At 45.3% G+C, this 22,797-nt stretch overlaps 3 protein-coding genes across 9 annotated transcripts in view; 2 read left to right on the top strand and 1 right to left on the bottom strand.

The window, feature by feature from the left end:
- The window catches only part of CLTC (clathrin heavy chain), a 30,969-nt gene extending 22,355 nt beyond the window's left edge, over positions 1 to 8,614 (top strand). The window contains exons 26-33 of one of the 2 annotated variants that reach the window (XM_071447987.1): positions 5 to 154; positions 246 to 377; positions 533 to 643; positions 1,253 to 1,423; positions 1,559 to 1,780; positions 2,836 to 2,856; positions 5,677 to 5,752; positions 7,573 to 8,614. In XM_071447987.1, coding sequence (XP_071304088.1) covers positions 5 to 154; positions 246 to 377; positions 533 to 643; positions 1,253 to 1,423; positions 1,559 to 1,780; positions 2,836 to 2,856; positions 5,677 to 5,752; positions 7,573 to 7,697 — 1,008 coding nt within the window. In that variant the 3' untranslated portion in view covers positions 7,698 to 8,614. The remainder of the gene's footprint in view (positions 1 to 4; positions 155 to 245; positions 378 to 532; positions 644 to 1,252; positions 1,424 to 1,558; positions 1,781 to 2,835; positions 2,857 to 5,676; positions 5,753 to 7,572) is intronic. The other variant, XM_071447988.1, reaches the window with a different exon arrangement.
- Positions 8,615 to 10,208: 1,594 nt separating this feature from the next.
- On the bottom strand, positions 10,209 to 11,855 carry PTRH2 (peptidyl-tRNA hydrolase 2). 6 transcript variants are annotated; one of them, XM_071448082.1, is made up of 3 exons: positions 11,720 to 11,855; positions 11,372 to 11,488; positions 10,209 to 10,872 (listed from the first exon to the last, which is right to left on the bottom strand). In XM_071448082.1, the coding sequence occupies exon 3, from the start codon at positions 10,849 to 10,851 to the stop codon at positions 10,330 to 10,332; it is 522 nt and encodes a 173-aa protein (XP_071304183.1). In that variant the 5' UTR covers positions 10,852 to 10,872; positions 11,372 to 11,488; positions 11,720 to 11,855; the 3' UTR covers positions 10,209 to 10,329. The 6 variants fall into 6 exon arrangements, with proteins under 6 accessions (XP_071304183.1, XP_071304182.1, XP_071304181.1 ...); XM_071448081.1 differs by having other exon boundaries at positions 11,394 to 11,488; XM_071448080.1 differs by having other exon boundaries at positions 11,398 to 11,488.
- VMP1 (vacuole membrane protein 1) overlaps positions 11,749 to 22,797 on the top strand; it is a 62,933-nt gene continuing 51,884 nt past the window's right edge. Inside the window, exons 1-3 of the mRNA XM_071448079.1 lie at positions 11,749 to 11,870; positions 18,697 to 18,798; positions 21,259 to 21,394. Coding sequence (XP_071304180.1) covers positions 18,723 to 18,798; positions 21,259 to 21,394 — 212 coding nt within the window. The 5' untranslated portion in view covers positions 11,749 to 11,870; positions 18,697 to 18,722. The remainder of the gene's footprint in view (positions 11,871 to 18,696; positions 18,799 to 21,258; positions 21,395 to 22,797) is intronic.

Raw genomic sequence — 22,797 nt, 5'->3', positions numbered from 1 at the left:
TTAGGTTCTGAGAGCTGCAGAACAAGCCCACCTCTGGGCTGAATTGGTGTTCCTGTATGATAAGTATGAAGAATATGATAATGCCATAATCACAATGATGAATCACCCAACAGATGCTTGGAAAGAAGGCCAGTTCAAAGATATCATCACTAAGGTATTGCTTTCCTGGTGAAAGTTCTGTTTTTCATTTGGATTTCCCCACAATCAAACTCCTGCTCTGAACATGCATCTTTACTCCTCTCTAGGTGGCCAATGTGGAGCTGTACTACAAGGCAGTTCAGTTCTATTTGGAATTCAAGCCTCTGCTGCTCAATGATCTGCTGATGGTGTTGTCCCCTCGGCTTGACCACACTCGTGCTGTCACATTCTTCACAAAGGTAATTTTCCTGCTATCCAGATCAAAACAAAAGCTGGGGAAGCATTGAGCTGTAGTAGCATTTAAAAATGCTTAGCTACTCCCCTGCCTGCCAGGGAAGATGCTAAGAGACTTCCACAAAAACTGACTTAAACGTGTCTCTCTGGTTCCTTGAAGGTTAAACAGCTGCCCCTGGTTAAGCCTTACCTGCGCTCTGTTCAAAATCACAACAACAAATCAGTCAATGAGTCCCTCAACAACCTCTTCATTATTGAAGAAGATTACCAGGTATGCCTTGCCTTTAGGCACTTCATTCTGGATTTACCTCATATTCTCAGCCTTTGTTTAATGTGTAGAAACACACAGTTTTCTCTCTCATTTTCAGTCGTTTTTACCTGCTTGCTGTTAACGTTAATTCCTTAAGTGCATGTTCTCCAGCTTTAAAGTGAATTAGTGATGAGGAGCCAAGGAATAAGTGGAAAAGTGTTAGTGGCTTTCTGAGAGCATTTTCTGTCATTCCTATTGGGGATGGAGTGGCTACTTTGTTATGAATGTGACAGCTTTTATTTAAGGCAGACAAACACTGGGTGCTACCAAAAGGACTCACTGAAGAGGCACAGTTGTGATGCCTGGCTGTTTTACTGTTTTCAGAGAACAGCTGCCTGGTTTTCAGAGACTCTTAACCTGCTCAAAAATACTGATTGAAACATCTAAACTCCATATGTTTCAAACAGCAGCCTCTCAAATGAAATAGCAGATCTCTGCAGGTCTGCCTGGAATACTTTTATCTTCCTACAAGCAGGAATAGAGAACTGATGGAAAATACTTGCATTTTGTGGGTGCAGTTGTACATCTGAGGTGTGACTTTTTTTTTTTTTTTTTTCCTGCTTCACTCAGGCTCTTAGGACTTCTATAGATGCTTATGACAACTTTGACAACATTTCTCTTGCCCAACGTTTGGAGAAGCACGAGCTAATCGAGTTCCGGAGGATCGCTGCCTATCTCTTCAAAGGCAACAACCGCTGGAAGCAGAGCGTGGAGCTCTGCAAGAAGGACAGGCTCTACAAGGTGAGGCAGCACCCAGGGCAGCTTTACAGCTCTGCCTTGTTGGCTCTGCCTTGTTGGCTCTGCCTTGTTGGCTCTTGGCTGACAGCCCCGTGGGTGTTGTTGTGTCCCCGAGGCTGAGGCTCTGTCCCGTTGCAGGATGCCATGCAGTACGCTTCTGAATCCAAAGATACTGAGCTGGCAGAGGAGCTGCTGCAGTGGTTCCTGCAGGAGAACAAGAGGGAATGCTTTGGTGCTTGTCTCTTCACCTGCTACGATCTCCTAAGGCCGGATGTTGTCTTGGAAACAGCATGGAGGCACAACATTATGGACTTTGCCATGCCATACTTTATCCAGGTCATGAAGGAATACTTGACCAAGGTAAGAGCAGGTGCCCCTCCAAGACCAGAGCTTGTTAGTCACTGTGGTGAATGCCTTGAGACTGTCTGCTTGCTACTAACATTGGTTTGGGCTTTGTCCAATGTCTGTCTGTCCATGTCCACACTTACTTTTCAGTCCATCTGGGGAGAGACTTCGCCCTCTAAGAGGCTGAAACACTTGCAGGCTTCACCCTCTACCAATTACAGAACCTACATCAGTAGTATTTGCCTGACCCTGGGCAGTGTCTAAAGTAGTTCCAGGCTCCAGGCATTTCCTGTGCTGTGTCAGTCAGGAATCCCAGCTGAGATCAAGCTTTAAGTAAATTCTAGACTGTGTACTAAACCAGCTTTACAGCTAGACCTAGAGATAACTTATTCTGCTATGCATTTAACTCTAAAATGTGGCTCTGACACTTAATGGCACTAATTATGATTCAACTCTTATTTGAAGTGATTCGGGATGGGGAACTACTTGGTAATGCTCTGGCAGACTTGAACAGACTTGAGTTAAATCCAACTGTCACAAGATTTTCCTAGATGAAGCTTTTGGAGTATCTTCCAGTGAAATGGTGTAAATTGCTTAATGATTAAGACCTTTCCAAGCTTGAGTTCAGCTTTTACTTTCATACAGTCAGTGAAGACTAAGGTGCCTGTTTGACCAGAAATTTGCCTGGCTGTTCTTTGTAAAGGCAAAACTACCTCTGGTTCTGTAGCCAGCCTGAAATGCTGTTCTGGGGGAGGTGGGCTGAGCAATGCAACGGTTTGTCAGAGGTGCCTGCACCAAGCTAACACCATGCCTTTGGAGGGAGTAGTAGATTCTTAAAGGTAAAGATTTCCTGATCTGATAAAGGATTAGGATGTAGCTTTGGTGTAGCTAATGAATTAAGAGCCAGCAAGAAGCAGAGCTGCCTTCTAAAGCAGATACTTCTGGTGTACTTTTGTTTTTACTCGCCTGTACCTTAATTATTTCTTCCCTGACGCTTTTGTTTCTACCTTTTTATATGCTAAATATGGAATTTGATTTTTCTAAGCTGCACCTTCTGAATTCCTTTGCAGGTTGATGCAATAAAGGAAAAGGTGAAAGTTGATTCTTGTTTTCCATCTTTAAGTCTGGAGGACTAAGTCTAAGGATTCTGCATGAGTTTTTTTCTTTCCTATGTTTACTACACTGCTGCTACTGCTTTTTCCCCAAACAAAATATCACTAAAGCATTTGCAAATTGTTTAACTCTCACTAGCTAGTGCTGTAGGAGAAAAGTAGATTCGTTTGCTACTAATAAGCTAATAGATCCTCAGGAAGGGCATACAGGTGATCAGTTGGATCACAGTCAGCCTGCAATTGAAACAACACACAAATACTTACACAAATGCTATTATTTGACAGCCAATCTGACCGAAACAACCTCCTACAACAAGAAATCAGTCTGTGAATCCCTAAATCAGTCTGGCATTTGCCAGTTGAAGGGCTGTGATCCAGTTCCTGATCTCTGGACCATGACTAATGCGCGCTGACCGTAGGCAGAGTAGATACTGGCTGCTCCAGAGGGACTCTTCCTCACTCAGGTGTCAGTTCTCATGGTGCTGATCTAATCCACACAGTGCTCTCGTTCATGTAGCAACTTCAAACTTTAGCTGTTACAACAAGTCTGTGGTTCTCCTCCCTATAGTAAATTTCTAGTAGTTGTCGAAAAAAAGACTGCCTTCCAAGCTCTTCAGCTTCACTAAACTTCTCTTGCTACCTCATTAAAAAAAAAAAAATGGTAATGCTTATTGCTCTTCTGAGGCTACTCCAGGGCTTGCCTTTTGCTATGTAACTTTGACCTTCAGAAGGGCAATCCAAGGTTTTTTGTCCATCTGCTTCCCTACAAATGCCACCGTGATCCTCCTGAGCCCAGGGGTCAGCCCTTGCAGGAGTTTTCCATTAATGTGGTTCAGCAAAGGGCAAACCAAAGTTGACAGACAGCTTTGAAGATGGACTAAATGCAAAAACTGCTGGTTGTAAAGACACCACTGGAACTCAAGGCTAACCTAAGACACGTAGTGTAAGGTCCTTCAGCAGCTAGTAAGGAAAGTAGGAGAGCGTGTGTGTGAAAAAAGGTAATTGAACTGCAGTGTTTGCATAAACTACGCATGTGTAGCAGTCATTGCAATTACATCCCACTACTCCTGAAGCTCCAAGGCATTGCTGTGGGCTGCGTGTGGTTTTTTGGGGGGAGCCTGTATGGCAGTCATCTTCAGACCTCACTCGTGCTTCAGTACTTTTGCCTCTTTTTCATGCACACATAACACGATAACATTGAATGCATGTTACTTTTCCTCTGCAGCTTATTGCAGTCCCTGTGGAAAAGCCTTTCAGTCAATCTTGCTCCAAGTGTAGGGCCCCGAAGCTGGTGATGCTCGAGCAAGTGGTGTAAGAACCATCCTGAGGGCTGGTTTCAAACTTGCGCTTGTTCTTGTCAGTATTTGTTCAGCTCTGAGGGGAGGCATCAAAACTGGCTCCAAAATGCATTGAATGTCCTGGGCTGGAGGCTTTCCAAGTGTGAGTAAGCCAAATGCCTCTGCTTAGTAGCAAACTTTGCACATTCTCCCCGGATTTGCATCTCTAAACTTGTGCTTGTGTGTTCAGTGTGTTGCTGTTTGGAGTTAAAAGCAGTGCAGTTCCCACACGGGGTCTGGAAATGAGTCCTGGAGCATTGGATACGACCCCGTGCACTTTGGCAGCTGAGAGCCAGATACTGTGGGAGGCACCACCAGGCTGGCCATGGAAGCCCAGCCACTGAGGGAACTCCAGCTCAGGACTTCTGCCACTCCCTGGGAGTTGTGCCTCAGCTTGAGGTTACAGAGGAGCAGGTTTATGGAACACACAGCTGAAAGGAGGAGCTCACAGCAGATATTTGCTCATGTAGCACAGTTCAGCTCAAAAGTCACTTGTGAATGTTGTAGCTGAATAAATAACACTGTGACCCTGTGTAAGTGCAGGAAACCTTCAAACTGTTAAGGACACAAATGAAATGAAACATTAATCTTGTATTATTGTCTTTCAAAGTAATTGGCATGATTATCTCAGACTTTGTTCTAAGTCTTATCTCCCAGGTAAAATACCAGTACCTCATTTTGTGGTTTTAGTTTCAGGGCCTGCCTTAGACTATAGAAATGCTGAGTTCCCTTGGATCTGTCTTAGAAATGAGCAATAATTCACTACAGAAGTTCCTTCTCTTGCCTTTCTGTAGGGGTGGGCAAACAGCACCATTGCACTCGCAGTGCAGCAGTGAAGCTGGCCAGGCTTGTCTGTTACTGTGTGTAAAGCTGGAAGAATTGGAGTATCTGTGGGTTTAGGCTGACTGCCACACAGTTCTGGAGTGGAAAAAGCAAGTCTTATACACATGCATTCTCTGCATTTGAACTTAAATTGCATGAGTGAATGGGTTTGGAAAGTGAAATCTTGAGGCTCAAGTGACATGTCGGATGCTATTGCAGTCTGCTCTATCCAAATACAAACCAGATTACTTTGCCTCAATGTCATCTCCAGGGAAACTTCTCCAGGTCTGGGCATTGTCTTGGCAATTGCTCCAAGGCCAGAGGTCTCCAATTGAGACTGAGCTCAAATCTGAGTCCAAAGACTGTCCAGCTCCAGTCCAGTCCAGAACCTTTTGTACAAAGCTTCAGCCTGGAGTGAGCTTTCAAAGTAGTTGAAAATCCCTCAGTGAGGGATTTTGTTCAGGAAACAGACAATCTTGACTGCACCAGTACCAACATTGCTACTTGAATTGATCTTAACTTGTAAATGGTCTCCTTTTCTTGATGGGTGTTGACATACCACTAAGGCTTTTCCACTTCTCTGCCACGAATAAGTACCTGTTTTAGAGGAGATTTCTTTAATTGTTGGTCTCAATTCCAGGTGGATAAACTGGATGCATCAGAGTCTTTGAGAAAGGAAGAGGAGCAAGCTACAGAAACACAACCTATTGTTTATGGTAATGTTTTAGTTTGTGTGTTATCAATAACGTATTTCACTTTTTAAACAAGCTTCCCTAATCTTGTTTCTTTCCTGAGAAAGCCCTGGGAAATGGGAACATTCTCCATGTGAAATGAAGTCTTAAAGAATGTGTTCCAAAATACTAGATAAGTGCTGTGGCTGCTGAGGTGGGCTGTAGACTGCAGGATTGAAGGTTGTCCTGGCTCCTTAAGGAAAGGTGTACAGGAGCTGTGTTATTCCAGACTCCTTAAGGAAAGGTGTACAGGAGCTGTGTTATTCCAGACTCCTTAAGGAAAGGTGTACAGGAGCTGTGTTATTCCAGACTCCTTAAGGAAAGGTGTACAGGAGCTGTGTTATTCCAGACTGCTTAAGGAAAGGTGTACAGGAGCTGTGTTATTCCAGACCCCTTAAGGAAAGGTGTACAGGAGCTGTGTTATTCCAGACTCCTTAAGGAAAGGTGTACAGGAGCTGTGCCATTGCAGATTCCTTAAGGAAAGGTGTACAGGAGCTGTGTTACTCCAGACTCCTTAAGGAAAGGTGTACAGGAGCTGTGTTACTCCAGACTCCTTAAGGAAAGGTGTACAGGAGCTGTGCCATTGCAGATTCCTTAAGGAAAGGTGTACAGGAGCTGTGCCATTGCAGACTCCTTAAGGAAAGGTGTACAGGAGCTGTGCCATTGCAGACTCCTTAAGGAAAGGTGTACAGGAGCTGTGTTATTCCATACTGCTTAAGGAAAGGTGTACAGGAGCTGTGCCACTCCAGACTCCTTAAGGAAAGGTGTACAGGAGCTGTGCCACTCCAGACTCCTTAAGGAAAGGTGTACAGGAGCTGTGCCATTGCAGACTCCTTAAGGAAAGGTGTACAGGAGCTGTGTTATTCCAGACCCCTTAAGGAAAGGTGTACAGGAGCTGTGCCACTCCAGACTCCTTAAGGAAAGGTGTACAGGAGCTGTGTTATTCCAGACTCCTTAAGGAAAGGTGTACAGGAGCTGTGTTATTCCAGACTCCTTAAGGAAAGGTGTACAGGAGCTGTGTTATTCCAGACCCCTTAAGGAAAGGTGTACAGGAGCTGTGTTATTCCAGACCCCTTAAGGAAAGGTGTACAGGAGCTGTGCCATTGCAGACTCCTTAAGGAAAGGTGTACAGGAGCTGTGCCACTCCAGACTCCTTAAGGAAAGGTGTACAGGAGCTGTGTTATTCCAGACTCCTTAAGGAAAGGTGTACAGGAGCTGTGTTATTCCAGACTGCTTAAGGAAAGGTGTACAGGAGCTGTGCCATTGCAGACTGCTTAAGGAAAGGTGTACAGGAGCTGTGTTATTCCAGACTCCTTAAGGAAAGGTGTACAGGAGCTGTGTTATTCCAGACTCCTTAAGGAAAGGTGTACAGGAGCTGTGTTATTCCAGACTCCTTAAGGAAAGGTGTACAGGAGCTGTGTTATTCCAGACTCCTTAAGGAAAGGTGTACAGGAGCTGTGCCATTCCAGACTCCTTAAGGAAAGGTGTACAGGAGCTGTGCCATTCCAGACTTCCAGCAAGGGGTTATTTGCATCTTGTGTAATATACTTTATATCTAAAGTATATTTATACCTACTTTATATTGGGTATTTTCTTTATGTTCAGGTTATTCTAGTAAGAGTTTCTTCACTGTAGTATTTTTAGCCATGTGTTGTGTCCTGAGGTTTTTACCCGTTGTGGCCCTGAAGAAGCCCAGTCCAGGTCAGCAGGGTGAAGCATAGAAAAAAACCTCCTAAAACCGTTGAGGCATTAAGCAGAGTGATCTCTGAGTTGAGGAGGAGTAAGATGCCCGTTGTGTGTTGCAGGCCAGCCCCAGCTGATGCTGACAGCAGGACCCAGCGTGGCAGTTCCTCCACAGGCACCTTTTGGCTACGGCTACACGGCCCCTCCATACGGGCAGCCGCAGCCCGGCTTCGGCTACAGCATGTGAGGTGCAGCACAAGCCAGCCTGGAGCAGCAACTTTTCTTACTGAAACTCCACCGTCCCTCCCCGCTTTAACTCATAACAGGGAAAAGCAAAGAGTTCTGCCTCGTGTTCTTGTAACCTTTATTTCATGAAGGACTGTTTTTTCTAGCGCGAACGATTTGAATCACTTCTGTTAAATCTTTTTCACATTCCATGTCCATTTAGACTTTTACTTTCAGAAGGGGAATAGTTTAAACGACTTTGTTCAAAGTGGGCTTTTGCAGGACTGCTTATTACCATTAAGTCTATTGTGAAGATTCTGATTTGCACTCTATAGTGTTACACTCTAATATTGAATCTTAATTTCATTGTATGTGAGCAGCTTACGGTATGTACTGTCTATTCTAAATGCATTTAAATCTCACTGTATATTTGGAGAAAGCTAAAGCCAAGATACTTGTATTTGACCTTGCAAGACTGCTGACAAGAGACAACACTAATCAGCATATCCTCCCTGGGTTGGATTGCATAGCTCTAAAAGAATTTAAAATGCGTACAGACAACCTTGCCTGACTTAAAATGAGTAAAAGTTTTGGGTTTTGTTTTTTTTTTGTTTTTTTTTTTCCCTTAACCTATGCAGGTTTTTCCAGTTATGCATATAGAAAATGCTAGTGTCTTTTTGCTCACTCCATATGTAACAGATGACCTTATGTTGTGCTGTATCCTGTGCTTTTGTGGGACATTCCATTCAGGAACAGAGCACCATGATTCCAATCTGTGTATTTACTAACCCTGCCCTGAGGTTTGTGTATGTTGGATATTGTGGTGTTTTAGATCACTGTTTTGAGTGTACAGAAGAGAGAATTCAAGCATATTGCTGTTCAGTTTTGTTTGTGCAATTTGAAATTACGCAATTTAAAAATAAATTACTGGACTGTGGACATGCTGCATAGTGGTAGCTTCACTTTACTGTCTTCAAAAAAAGGACCTTTGGACTCAAACCAAGTATTCCAGTGCTGGTAGTGGGGGGCAATGCAGGTGTGTGCAGCCAGGGGTCTGAGGGGCCAGCAGCAGAGCAGCAATGGGGACCAGTAGTGGGGTCTTGCACTGAGGGGGCAATGCAGGAAAATATGTAATGCTTTTTCTAGAGAGAGATTATGCCAGAGAGAAAAGAAAATAGCACTTTTCACCAGTTGGCTGCACTGTGGTCAACTCCAGCATATTCGACCAGATGATACATTAGGATTGTAGTAGGGTTTGCCAGTTCAATTGAGATCATGTTCTAGGTATGTAAATTGCCTTAAACATATTTAGCTTCAAATAAAATTGACTTAAATGTTTCTTTATGAATACTGTCATATTTGAGTGTAACGAGTCTGACAGCACTGACCAGATTTCCAGCAGCTCTAGGAGCTCCTGTCTCTCAACCAGGAGCCACTCTGGGCACCAGGATCCAGATCCCACTCCCTGTTCCTTAACCAGGAGCCACTCTGGGCACCAGGATCCAGATCCCACTCCCTGTTTCTTAACCAGGAGCCACTCTGGGCACCAGGATCCCACTGCCTGTTCCTCCTGTGAGCTCCAGAGTTGTGTGCTGTGGTCCTGGGGCTGGGCACTGCAGCCCTTCCATGGAATGGGGCTGGCAGGGGCTCACCTGCCCCAGGCTCTCCGTGGTCAGCAGAGGTGGAGCAAAGCCTGCAGTGAGTCTCTGGAAAGGATTCTGCCTCTAAGTAAGAGGTGCAGTATAAAAACATTTCCATCCTCTGTGTTCATTAGCATTTCAGCCCCTCTGCCATTCCCTCTGGGTCTGTGGATGGCTGGAGATGGGGATCAATCCTGTTCCCTCTCCTACAAACTGGTTCACAGCACAACAGCTGGAACACGTGGCTGAGAGGTTGGCAAAGGTGCTTAACAGGAGAACTTTCACAAATTTTACATAGAATTTACTGGAACCCCCAAGGTGCTCTGACTTGTGCACTAATATCTATAACAGGGTGCTTCCTTAAACCCAGGAGCACCTGTTAATCCCAATAAAACCAGGATTTAAGCCTCTCCCTGAGTGCCCAGTTGTTTATATGGAGGGTAACTCCCCACACCTTGGCTTAACTGCACATTTTTGCATGTGTAGGAGCTACACAGACCCCTCCAGAGGGAAGCTCAGCTTACAGCTGCTCCCCACAGCTCTTTACTGGTCTGGGCTGCAAATCCAGTTGGACTGGTCAGCCTGGTACCAGTCACAAGTTGTGGCAGCAGTTGTTTGGGCAGGAAGTTGGCTACAGTTACCCCCAGCTCCAGTCCTTAACTGCTTCAGCAGCTGGGCCTTTCTGAATTAAAGAATGTATTCACTGCAGAAAACAGGCAGAAAGAGGAAACTCTTAAACTCTATCAACCAATGTGCAAAATCTTCAAACAATTGCACAAATTGTAAATGTTCCTTCTTGTGCCAGCTCTGCTTTCCTCAACTGCCCTAAGCCTAGAATATTCTTTCCCACTTTTGGAACAAAAGCTAGAGAAACTCACGATTTACAAATTAAATCTTACAAAACTTGCTTATTTTATTAACACTGAGGGAAGAGATGGCAAAAAACCCCAACTTAGATTTTTATCCCTTCAGTACTGACATACATGAACACATCCAGGTCTTTTTGGTACCAGTTTAGAAGAGTTTAAGGTGACCAGACACTTTATCTATAACATCAGCTGGTCCTGGTCCGATCCCAAGGACTGTCCTGGAGCCTGGAGCTATCTGAGTACGCCCAGCATCCTGTATCAAGCTCACAGTCAGCCCCAGGCGCTTCGCCTCAGCCAGCAGCTGCACCAGAGTCTCTTCATCGGGAGCTTTGAGCACCACTTTGGGCTGTCCACAGTATTCCCACTGCTTCAGGAGCTCGGGATCCCTTTTGTGAACCTGCTTGTAGGCAGAGACAGCAGCGTGGGAGCACTGTGCTGCTACTTTGCCCTTGCCCATCTTCAGGTCGTTGCGGACGATCAGCACCAGCTTGAGCTCCCCGCTCTCCCCCATGATGTCAGGCTCGCCCCCCAGGCTGCTGGAAGGTTCTGGCACTGCTCCAGCTCCAGGCTTCCTGCGGAGCCTCCCCCGGATGCCCCAGCCCAGGCACACGCCGCACACCACTCCGATGATGACATTCAGGAACTCGGGCTCAAAGAGAGAAATCATGGTGGATTCTGGAGACTGCCTCTGGAAGGGGGGAAAGACAGAATTTACTTGAGGGTTTCTCAGCTTCTGAGAGCATTTTGTGTGCTCTCATCTGGTTTTCACTTGGTTATTTGAAGACAAAGAACATTTGTTAAAAACACAAAGGAACAGCTCCCCAGACACAGCTTTCTGACTGCAAACACCTCACTGGTGATGGGCTTTGACTCAGAGCTGAGATAAAATGGCAAATTATCACAGAATCATAGAATGGTTTGTGTTGGAAAGGGCCTTAAAGTTCATCTGTTCCACCCTCTGCCATGGCCAGGGACACCTTCCACTGTCCCAGATTTCTCCAAGCTCTGGCCAGCCTGGCCTTGGACACTTCCAGGGATGGGGCAGCCACAGCTGCTCTGGTGCCAGGGTCTCACCACCCTCACAGGGAAAAAGGTTTTCCTAATATCCAATTAACCCTCCTGTCTGTTAGTGTGAACCATTCCCCCTTGTCTATCACCCCAGGCCTCTGTAATTCGCCTTGCCCCACCTCTCCTGTGAGTTCCCTTCACCTACTGAAAGGCCGCAATTGGGTCACCTCAGACCTTCTCTTCTCCAGGCTGAAGACTCCCAATTCTCTCAGCCTTGCCTCATGTCAAAACTACACCTAAAAACGGAGAGAAAAACTGTGAAATGCCGGAGGTTTTAAATCAATACCCCAAATTCAGCTGAGGAGCGGGGCCGCCTCCATCTCCACCGCGGGCTGCGGCACCTCAGCCCCGCCAGGCCCGAGCGGACACGGAGGGCAGAGACCGAGCGGGCACCGAACCGTGCGGGACCCCGCGGCCCTGAGGGGGAAAACGAGGGGGCTGTGGAGGAACATCCCCTCAGCGCTCACCTGCCGCTCCCGCCCGGCCGCTCCGCCGCGCCCGCCCGGAGGTGACGGGGCCGCGGCGCTCGGGAAGTGACGGAGCCCGGGGCGGGACGGGGCGTGTTGTGCCGGGCCCAGTTCCGCGTTGTGCCGGGCCGAGCGGAGCCGCCGGAGCGTGGTGAGTGCGGGCCGGGCCCGGGGCTGTCCCGGCGGGCGGGGGTCTCCTCACCGGGCCCTCAGCGGGGCCCCTCAGCGCTGCCCATCGCGCCCCTCGCCGCCGCCCCGCTCCCCTCACGGCCCCTCCGGCTCTGAGGGGACCCCCGGGCCGGGAGGCCCCGGTGCTGTGCGAGCCGAGGGACCCGTGTGGGAGCCGGGAGTGCTGTGGAGGAGCAGGGTGGAAGGGGAGGCTGCTGCTCGCCGGCCTTGAGGGCGAGAAATGAGCCGCTGGCACCTCACCGCGCTGGAGAGCGGCTCTGCTCCTCCAAAGCCCCGGGAAGGTGGGATAGACTCGCCCTGCTCCGGCCCAAGGGACGGTGCCTGGTGACACAGGGAGAAATGTGTCCTGCTCCCTGCAGGACAGGCAGGTAGCCATGGCCTTTGTGTGCCTTTCCGCTGGAAATGTGCTGTGCTTTTCTGGCTGGGTGATCCCTGCATCCCCGTGGGCTGCCTGGGCTCGTGGATGTGAGGCCCAGATCCATGGGAGCATTTCTGCTGACCGGGGTTAAGCACCTCGTCTGGTTTTTATTTCTCTAGCCAGTGTCGTGTGGTGTTTACAGCAGATAATAAAGCAGCAAGATTCCCATTTTATTCCAGTTTTGCCTCTCAGATGCCTGGCAGGTCATGAAGGTGACCTGAGAGAAGGGGTGATGCTTGATAGCAGCTATTCGTCTATAAAGTGCTGTGAATCCAGGTTATCCCCTTCCAACTGCACCTACGACATTTCTTCAGGGTTTTCTCCTGCCCTTGTTTTCTCTGCTCTGTGCTTACCAACAAGTGGGTATCCTGGTTTAGTTAATGGTGACCATGTGGGTTGAGGTGGAGAAAGTGTGGTGTTATTCTTTCATGCCTTGGACCACATGTGTTGTGTTTGGGCAGTGGATTTTGGTGCTGTTTTGCTATTAGAAATTCTGCTCTTTTAGAGGTAGTTTCACCTCAGTTTGATGGGGGATTCTCATGCTTCCTAACACCTCATGATAATACACATCAGCTCTTCTTAATGCATTAATTTCCCCATTGAAACAATCTTTGTTATGTCAGTCTTCCTTCTTCCAATCCATCATTTCTGCAGCGTGGAACAGACTTTCCTTTATTCCTTATGGGCTAAGTGACAGTTGTAACAATGGCTTCATCCCCTGTTTTCAGATGAGGGTTTCAAAAGCCACTTTCCACTCGTGCAGTGGGAGGTGAGCTCTCTTTATTAGTCTGAGCTTTGTTTCGTGTCCTGCTGAGCTGCTGAAATCACCGGTGTTTGTAATTGCTGTGGGTTAGGGTAGGAGGAGACTCAGCGGCTTTCAGGTGGGTGGTAGCAATGAGGAAGGTGAGTAGGCTGCAACAACTGCACTCTTTCTGCCTTGAATCTTCTTTTCTGAGTTGTTGTCTTGGAATTCCTTCTGAATGTCATAACTGCCTCTGACTGCACCTCGTGAGCAGCTCTCCTTAATCTGTGCCATCACTGCATGCTTGGAGATTCCTTATTCCTTAAAAACCCGTGTGTTTAAAACAAAAGAAAACCCCTTTAATTCCTGATGTTCTGTGCTGGGAGACAGAGTTATCTGCTGGTTGGAACTTTAACTTCTCTTCCTTGTGGACAAATCTGGGCTGGGTGGACTTTGCTGTTCCCTGAGGACAAAGGGCACAGCCTTGAAGCTGGTGCAACACTGAGCTTTTTGTACCAGCTTCAAACACAACCATGGGGCAGCACCAAAACCACTGAACCTCGCTGGCTTTGGTGCTGCTTGGACCAGAAGGATGTTATTAGTGAGTTGTTCAGGGTATTTCAAGCTTATTAAAAGAATATTTTTCTTTCTCCCAGGGCTCAGAATTGGCCTCTGTGAGCCCTGTCTGGGCAGTGTGTCCTCACTGCATGGCCAGGTGTGAAATCTGAATTGGCTGCACTTAGAGAGTGTTCCTGTGAAAAGCAGAATTTGTTCTCTCAGGAGCTGCTTTCAGCCACTCTGGGCTTTGTCAGGCCCTTGTGTTCGTCCCTTTTCATCTGTGCTGTGCCTCCTCTGCATATCCTCTTATCCTGGCTCTCACCTTTTCATCTATTTATCTCTCCTCCTTGATTATAGCACCTGATTCTACTGCTGGATGTAATTAAAATTCTTGTTTCACCAGAAAAAAATACACCAAAAAGATCAGTTTAATATATGTGGCTTTAATGGGAGGGACAGAACTTTCTGTTAACTCAAAAGAAATTGCAGCCCTGAAGCTCATGTCACAACAGTCTTTCCTAAAAGGCATCCCAAAGTCCCTTTTTGTTTTTGAAAAAATGGGAATTTTAACTCTAAATTCTAAGATGATTTATTTGGGTAGGAATTGGAAAATAGGTCTGGTGTACAGAGGCATAACCCACAAAATGGAAACCTGTGGTCTTCAACTGAATTACTTCTCCTTTGAGGAATGAAACTATTTTAGTTAGGAAAGCATTTTTAGTATGGGAATAAATGCACTCCTATCAAAATAACCCATTATGGGCTAAACCTGCAGAGATTTGGAACATCTTTCAGACGTGGCCTCATTTATTTTAATTGAACACTTCCCAGGAGTGCTGAAGGACTGGGGAAAAAAAAAAAAAAAAAAAGAGCAGTTGCTTTTAATATTTTAATATTTTCTGTCATCTTCAGGAAAGTCATTAACCCCCAGGTGAGGGGCAGTGTCTGTCACCCCGGTGTCACCCCGGTGTCACCCCAGTGTCACTCCGGTGTCACCCCGGTGTCACCCCAGTGTCACATGCACGCTGCTCTCTTGCTCTGTAGGGGCAGCAGCTTTGCAGGAGGAGGCTTTGGGCTGCAGAGCTGAGGGCGTGGGTGGCTCCTCCACTGCCTTCAGGAGAAGTGGTGCAGAGGGAATGGCTGGGAGGAGCTGGCAGGGGTAGGTGATTTTGGATTTTCACTTCCAAACTGATCCCATCCTTCACCTCAGTGTGTTCCTGTGCCAGGCAGCCTTTGGCTTTCCAGGGAAAGTGCTCTCCAGGCTGTTTCTCTGCCAGGGAATTGTTAACTTATTCTCTCTGTAGAGCATTTGATGACTGAAAAAAAAACCAACCAAAACCCTCACAGATGTGCAATTCTTTACCCACCTGGAAAGACTGGATTTTAATCCTTTTTTCTCCTTATTGCAACTGAAGAACGGTGGTGTAGGAAAAGAAAAAGGAATACCCGAAAAGTTGAGGAGAAAGAAGCAGCAGGTTTGGAACATTTGGCAAAATGCAAGAACTGAGTGGAAATGATGTGTTGCTGAGGTGGATGGGGCGAACAACAAAATTCTTGGAGCTCTGACTCTGGTTCTGGGAGCTGTGTGAGCAGCAGCTGATGGAGCTGAGGGTCAGGGCTCTTTCAGTCAGAAGTGGTAAGAATTAGTGACTCAAACAACGTCTGGGAGAGCAGTGAGATTGTGAAAACAGCTTCCTTGTTGTTCCAGCACCTTGGAAAGGAGTCCTCCAAAACTGCTTGGCACAGAAGGTGAGCCCACATTCTGCTCCTGTGGGTGAGAGTGCAGACACCCAGTTTGTCCACAGCTGGTTCCTTTTGCAGGACTGCAACACTTGGGTGCTTCCACAGCCTCCCCAGAGCTCCAGAGGAGAGACTTTGGTCCTTTTCTCTGATTCCAGAGAGCAGATGCTGCAGTGCCCAGTTTTGTTGTGTTCTCAGGCTCTGATAGCTCGTTTTGCTTTGTCTCACTTAGGCTGTGAAGTGCCAGTCACAGTCACCAGAAACCCTTTTTGTTGATCAGTTTGCATTTTTGACTAGCAATAATTGTCTTTTTATGCTCCATGTTTTGGGTTGCACTAAGGCTCAATAGTGCATTGTCAGCTCTTTGTTCAGCCCTACAAAGCAGCTCCTGTGTGAGCAGAGCTCTAACAAATGATCTCAGCCACCCTGATACAAAACTGGCCACAGTTGTTTTCCTCGCTCTTTTAAATAGTTTATTTTTATGTTTGCTGCTGAGTACTCCGTGCAGTAGGCAAATTTATTTTTAGAGATGGGCTCTGTGTCTTCCCCAGCTTCTGTCAGAAGTGAAGCTCTGTTTAGCAGATGGAATTTGATTTCCTGCCGTGAGCTCTCACGGGCTGGGTGTAGACTGGAGAAAATGGAGTGAGTTAAGGAAGGGTCACTGCATTTTGGGTCACCTCCCACTGCAGCTCATCCCTGTGGGGAGCAATCAGTGCAGGAGCAGTGGTGCTGATGGGCAGCAGAGCAGATCAAGGGTGCTGAGCTCAGATGGGATGTGCATCCCCCAGGCCCTTTGCTAAGATGCTTTGAGTATAATCAGACTGAGGTAAACCAGGGAGGTTCTTTTCTGGAGCCAGGAAGGGTTTGCAGCCCTTTCAGCCCTGCTGTGTGATAGGTACCCCATCTGCAAGTCAGCTGTGGCCTTAAATAGGAATTTTGAGAGCTTTCCTGCAGAATGGTTGAACTTTGAGACCTTCTTGACAAGTATTTGTCCTGCAGAAGAGTGGAAGGGGATTATTTATCTGCTTCAGTGCAAACGTTACTTGTGTGAGGTGCTGTTATGCAAAGCTAATCCTGGATTAGTGCCTTGCCAAGCAAGCAGGGTCAAAGTGGCTCTGGCAGTTGAGCTCCTGAACAAAAAGCTGTCATGCCTTGGGAACAACACACCTGGGACCCCCAGAGAGGCAGGAGTTCCATGGATTGCACTGGAATCCAGCGCTGTGCACAGCCTGGGCTGGGGCATCAGGCAAGGACAGCAGCTGGCATTGCACTAAATGAACTTCCTGGGAGGGTAATGAAGCTGAGAGCAGAGACCAAACCAATCAAGGCTTGAATTCTGAAGGCTAGATCTGCACGTGTGAAAAAAGATAGATTTCAAAATGAGGAACGCGTGGCTTCCACTGAAATTCGTGGCGTTTTTTTCCCTAATCCTTGCTATATTTAAGTCAACAAAATGTGACTGAAGTTCCCTAAGCCAGAACACTTTTTTTAGTGTTGCTGTGTGTGTGCTCAACAGCTCTGGATGGCTTTTGCTTCCTAAGCAGCTTTCTGTGGACATCAGGCCTGCTGGGTGGGGGTGTGTAATTTAAATATTGTTTGTAGATGCAGTTTGAGCCCTGTGTGTGTAAATTCCTGTGGCACAGACATGGGGATGTGTGTATGTAAACTTACATTGTAAGTTCATCAATACTTATTTCAATATATATAAAAGTACATCTACATATAATAGATATGAAATTGTAGATGTTCATCAATGCTTATTTCAATATATATAAAAGTATATCTACATATAATAAAGTTGTAGATGTTCATCAATACTTATTTAAATATATATAAAAGTATATCTACATATAATAGATATAAAATTGTAGATGTTCATCAATGCTTATTTCAATATACATAAAAGTATATCTACATATAATAGATATGAAATTGTAGATGTTCATCAATGCTTATTTCAATATATATAAAAGTATGGCTACATATAATAGATATAAAATTGTAGATGTTCATCAATATTTATTTCAATATATATATAAAAGTATATCTACATATAATAGATATAAAATTGTAGATGTTCATCAATATTTATTTCAATATATATATAAAGTATATCTACATATAATACATATAAAATTGTAGATGTTCATCAATATTTATTTCAATATATATATAAAAGTATATCTACATATAATACATATACAGCATCTGAAATCTTTGAACATTTTATTGAACAATTTGACAAAATTATTGCAGTCTGAATCCAAAGGGTGATCTCACTCCTGTTTACCAAACCTGAGTTACTGCTTGGCTCTTAAGCCTTACATAAATCAATGGGGAAGTACTTTTTCTGTGGAACTTCAGCTTCTTCTACTGGACAGTTTTATATAACCTGTCATTTTAATACTGCAGCACTTTTCTTTCCAACAAAAGCAATGTATCAAAAACTGTAAATCAACTATGCTTATAGGGAGAAATACAATGCAAACAAAATGCTTTAACTTTGTGGGACTCTCTTTTAAGAGAAAGAGTTTTAGGATTCAAGAGAGGGTTTTTAAAACAAGGAGTCTGACTGGTTACACTCTTTGTGTTTGATTGCATAAGAATTGTCAGCTGTTCAGGTTGTTTTTTATTTTAAAGAAAAAAAAAGGCAACTCTTGCAACACTCTGCTTTGTGCTGGCTCCCACTTCTTGCATTATGTACTCTCCTGGATAAGGAAAACCACATCTGTTCTTTTGGGGTTTTGATTTGGGGCTGATCTCTCTAGAGGGAGGCTAACCCAGCGCTGAGTATGGGCAGTGGCAGCAAAGCTCCCATCAGGAAGCTCTTGTCCTCTGCAGAGTTTGCCTCGTGTGCCTCAGAGCCAGCCCTGCAGGCTGTGCAGAGCAGGAGATGCAGCTCTGTCCCTTGCTCACCACACTGGGGGCTGATCTTTCAGCCAGGGAGGTTTCTGACCTAGTGACAGCCTGCAAGGCTTTGGTGCCAGCACGAGGAGCACACCTGAGGCACCAGCGATGCAAGTGAGGTTTGTACAAAGCTCTGCTGCTCCTGGAGCCCAAACAGTGGGCTGGGGCAAGGAAGGGGTTTGTTTAATGAGCTTTTGTTCAGCTGTTAGAAGTGAGGGAGGTTTGTCATCTGAGTGAAAAATTTAGAATTATGTAGGTGGAAATGTTTGAATCTTTGTCACCGTGGGGATTGAATCACTTTCTGCTGTTTGATGGTGTAATGCTGGATTTGGGAGCTGCTGGCTGTTTGTCTGCATCCTTTGCCTGTGGAGTGCTCCTAACCAGAACCACACCTTGTCCTTTTTGGGTTTCTGCTGCTCTCAGGTCCCCAGAGGTGACTGATCTGTGAAATGGCAGAGAATGGCACAGACTGTGACCAGAGACGCATAAGAATGAGCAAAGAGCAGCACAATGGCAGCTTCACAGGTAGGTGGGAAACCACTTGGTGCTCTCAGCTGCCCTGTGTGGGCTGGCAAACAGCACAAGACTGACAAGGAACTGATTTTGGTTTTGCTGTTGAGGCCAGGCTGGATGGAGCCACCTGACCTCTGGGGAGAGGCTCCTCTGCCTGTGCCAGGGGCTGGAATGGGATGGGCCTTAGGGCCCTTCCACCCAAACCATTCTGGGACTCTGGGACTCCCACACATTGCAAAATGTGGGCATGTCTGAATCAATCTCCATGCCTGAATCAAGCTTAGAAACCTCAGTCAGCTCTGAACCTGAGGGATTTTGGATTTCAAAGCCATGGAGTAGGTTCATGCTGTGTATTTCCATTCACATTTCCACTCCTTTCTTCTCCCAGAGTTCTTGATACATTGAAGCCCCACAAGCTTAAGCTGACCTGGGTACCAACATTTAAGCTGGGTACATTTAAGCTGACCTGGGTACCAACAGAGGCTACAACAACAACAAAAACCTGAAAAAGTTTAACTCTGTTGGCAAATGTGTGGCTGTGGAAGTCAGGCTGTACAACCCCACCCTTTGGCACTGAAAAGTCAGTTCTTGGTAATAAAAATCTGATTTACTCTGGGACAGATCCAGTTATTAGTCTCCCAGTTTCTAGCTGTTCTGTTGAAATTCAATGTCACTATAATTTATTGGTTTCAGTGATAAATTACCAACAAAACAGTTTTAACTACTTCACCTCCTGCCTCTCCTCTGTTTTTCCTGCTGGTATGTCGGAAGTAGCCTGGGATTAATGTTTAGAACTCATGAAAAATAACCTGAAAACAGTTAATGAAGATTTTTGTGTCACTGAATTATCCATGCTGTGTAGTAAAGCATGGAAATTATAATCATCTTTGTTTGTTTCCTGTCAGCTTTGAATGTGCCAGTTCCATATTTAATTAAGTTTTGTAATCAAGTGATTTCTCAAGTTGTGTGCAGTCTTGCACCATTGTCTTTTACGACCTTTTACTAAAAACAAGGTCATAAAAACAAGGTTGAAACATTTTTATTACACATATTAAATGAAAACGATTAACTGCATGTTTGTATGTATGGAACAAATTAAAGCCTTTTACTTAAAGTCTTAAATCATCCTGTAACTCTGAGGGAATGTGGATGTTCTTCAGTATTTGCCAGGATTTCTGTTAGTTCATCTTAAGCAACTGATTTTAGAGCTAAGGAATACAGAGTTAAGTGGGCTGTGTGACTAATGAGAGCTGCAATTTCTGTGTAAATATCAGCATCTGATCAGGCAAAATGCTTCAATTACTGCAGTAAGACTGAAATAATACATTGTGGGTTCCAGTGTGCTGGAGATCAGATTAGATTAATACTTTAAATGCAACAGCTTTTTAAAAATCTAAAATTTATGAATATTATTACAGTGCAAAGTAGAATACATGTGCTGTGACTGTGTAGTAAGTGGTGTTTAAACAAGTTTGAGGTCTGTTTGGCTACAACTGTATTTTTTCATTGTTTACTGGTACTATTTTTAAAATCTTATTCCAGAATTCCTTTTCTTTAAAAGTTTAAAAATTATTGCTTTTTTTTAAATCCATTTACTAATTTTTTTAAAATCCAGAATTCCTTTTCTTTAAAAGTCTAAAAAATTATTACTGCTCCCTAGCTTGACAACCTTTGAACAAGCCATTCTCCTCCAAAAAAAACAGCTCAGGTTTGGGGTTTTATTCATCTTATTGTGAGCACAGAATAACACCTTGATTAGAAAAGCACAAAATAACACCTAGATTAGAAAAGCACAAAATAACACCTAGATTAGAAAAGCACAAAAATAACACCTAGATTAGAAAAGCACAAAAATAACACCTTGTTTAGAAAATCCTTTTTGCGAGCAGGGCCTGGGCTGGCTGTGAGCTCAGTGCCAGCAGGGCTGAGCTCCAAAGGCAGCTCCTTTCCAGGAGGAGACTTTGGGAGAGGCTCCTGCCTGGCAGGGCAGGTGCCCCTATCCAGTTACACCCTGAAATTCCATCCTCTGCAAGGGGCAGCTGGGAATGGCTCAGCTGGACAAGACCCAGCCCAGAGGTCCAGAGGGAGATGTCCCTGCTGAGCTCGCCTCTGACCTGGGGCCTGGCTGCTCTCAGAGCCCTGTAACTTATTATTTTGTATTCTTTTATAAAAAAAAAAGAGACATTTAATAGGCTGTTAGTTTGTCCAGTGTCATTGGAGAGGTGGCACTTGCACCTTCCACTCCACTGTCACTTTTAAAAAACTGTAAATGTTAAAGGCAGCAAATGAACTTCCCTTGTCTTCACCTTAGGAGCAGCAGTGTGTACTCTTGTGTTATTTCGTGTCCTAGAGCCACACCTTAACTTCCTGACAAATGTTAAACAGCCAGTGTATTTTGGGGTGGGATAGCAGCTGACCTGCCACCCTGTGCTCTTACAGATTTTTTTAATATTTTCTTCTGTTCATTTGCAGATTCCTCGATGCTGAGTGAGCGGAAGCGAAGGGAGCGAGAGGAGAGGTTGAATATTGTGCTGTGGAAAAAGCCTCTTGTTACCTTGCAGTATTTTTGCCTGGAAACTCTAATAAACTTGAAGGAATGGACCATAAAGTAAAGATCATTTCTTTAACTTCTCCTAAGCATTCTGGGCAAACCCATGCTCTGATTCAGTAGGTCATTCTGACATCTCGCTTTCCCTGATGATTCACAACCTGAAAACTGGTTTTTTTTTCAGAGAACATGTGTATTTTTGTCCTTTAAAGGTGGCTGCTGGAGCACCCCACAATTGTAGCTGTGCTCTTAGATCTTCTGCCTAAATGACATAAGTGAAGCAAGGTGCTTGGGGAGAAGATTGCCTTTCTGAAGAGTTGAATGTTCCAATTTGAAAGAGTGGGATCCTTAAGGAAAGGGATATTGTGCTTATGGCTGCAGTGTCAGCACTGACTTGCTAATGCAGGTGTTGGTGTCACTGAGTAATCTTCAAACAGCTCAGCCAGGGCAGAGATCAGGGCTCTGTGGAGCTTGCAGTCATGTTTATGATGCTCTAAAGAGGCCTTTGCTTCTCTGTGGCCCTTTCACAGCAGGAAATGATTTATTAAAGCACTTTCCTTGAGTGTTATTTCCACACTGGATTAAACCAGCTCTTATTCCAGTGAGAGGATTTGTGAGGAGCAGTTCTGCCATTCCCTGCTGGTGCTGGAAATGCAGAGCCAGTCCTTCAGGCACAAGGCCCGGGGGTTTAGGCTGCCCAAACACGAGTGTAATGTGCAATGAAAGTGCCAGGAGTAGCAGCCTGCAGTGCTTGTGTTGGTAACTGGGCTCTGCTGTGCTTGGGACCGAGCTTCCAAAGCCTTCCCCAGTCAGGAGTCAGGGTCTGAGGTCACCTTGGGTGACTGCAGCTGTGGGGCTGCTCCTCTGCAGGCTGAGCTGAGCCTGGTGCTCAGGGCTCTGCTCACCCCCTCTGGGCTGGGCTGCAGGTGCTGCCAGTCCAGATCTACTGACAGCTTCCATTGCTTTTGAAATTATGGGTATGAAAAACACCAGGTTCATCTAGTGTAGGTAGCCTTAATTCCCTTTTTACACCCCACACCCCCAAAAACCTGAGCCCCCCAAGCCTATTTATTTTATTATGTGCATTCTTTGAATTACCATTAGGGATTGTCTCTGAGAACTGTTGTACTGGGTCTGACATCTGTAATTCTGACAATTGCCAAGCATTTATTTAAACTAAGCAGAAATAACATTTGAGGATTTATTTTAAGACCTCAAATCTTATTTGGCTTCCTAGACATCCAATTCTGTTGCAGATAGCACTTGCCTCCTCTGCTGAGCAGCACATTCAGTTGTCTGGCACTCCCCTGACAGAATCTTTACAGAAAACAACCCTGACTATTACAAGCTATTAAGTTGAGACCTCAGATTGACTCTTAATGATCTCCTGTGTTCCATTGCATAAATTGTGTTTTGAATGACAATCATTTGAAAATTCAATTGTCATACTAATGGAAGCAGCA

This window comes from Agelaius tricolor, unplaced genomic scaffold (assembly GCF_023055355.1).
Source record: "Agelaius tricolor isolate 1412-34295 unplaced genomic scaffold, bAgeTri1.0.p SCAF_25, whole genome shotgun sequence".
Lineage (NCBI taxonomy): Eukaryota > Metazoa > Chordata > Aves > Passeriformes > Icteridae > Agelaius > Agelaius tricolor.
This window is presented reverse-complemented; position numbering and strand designations above follow the sequence as displayed.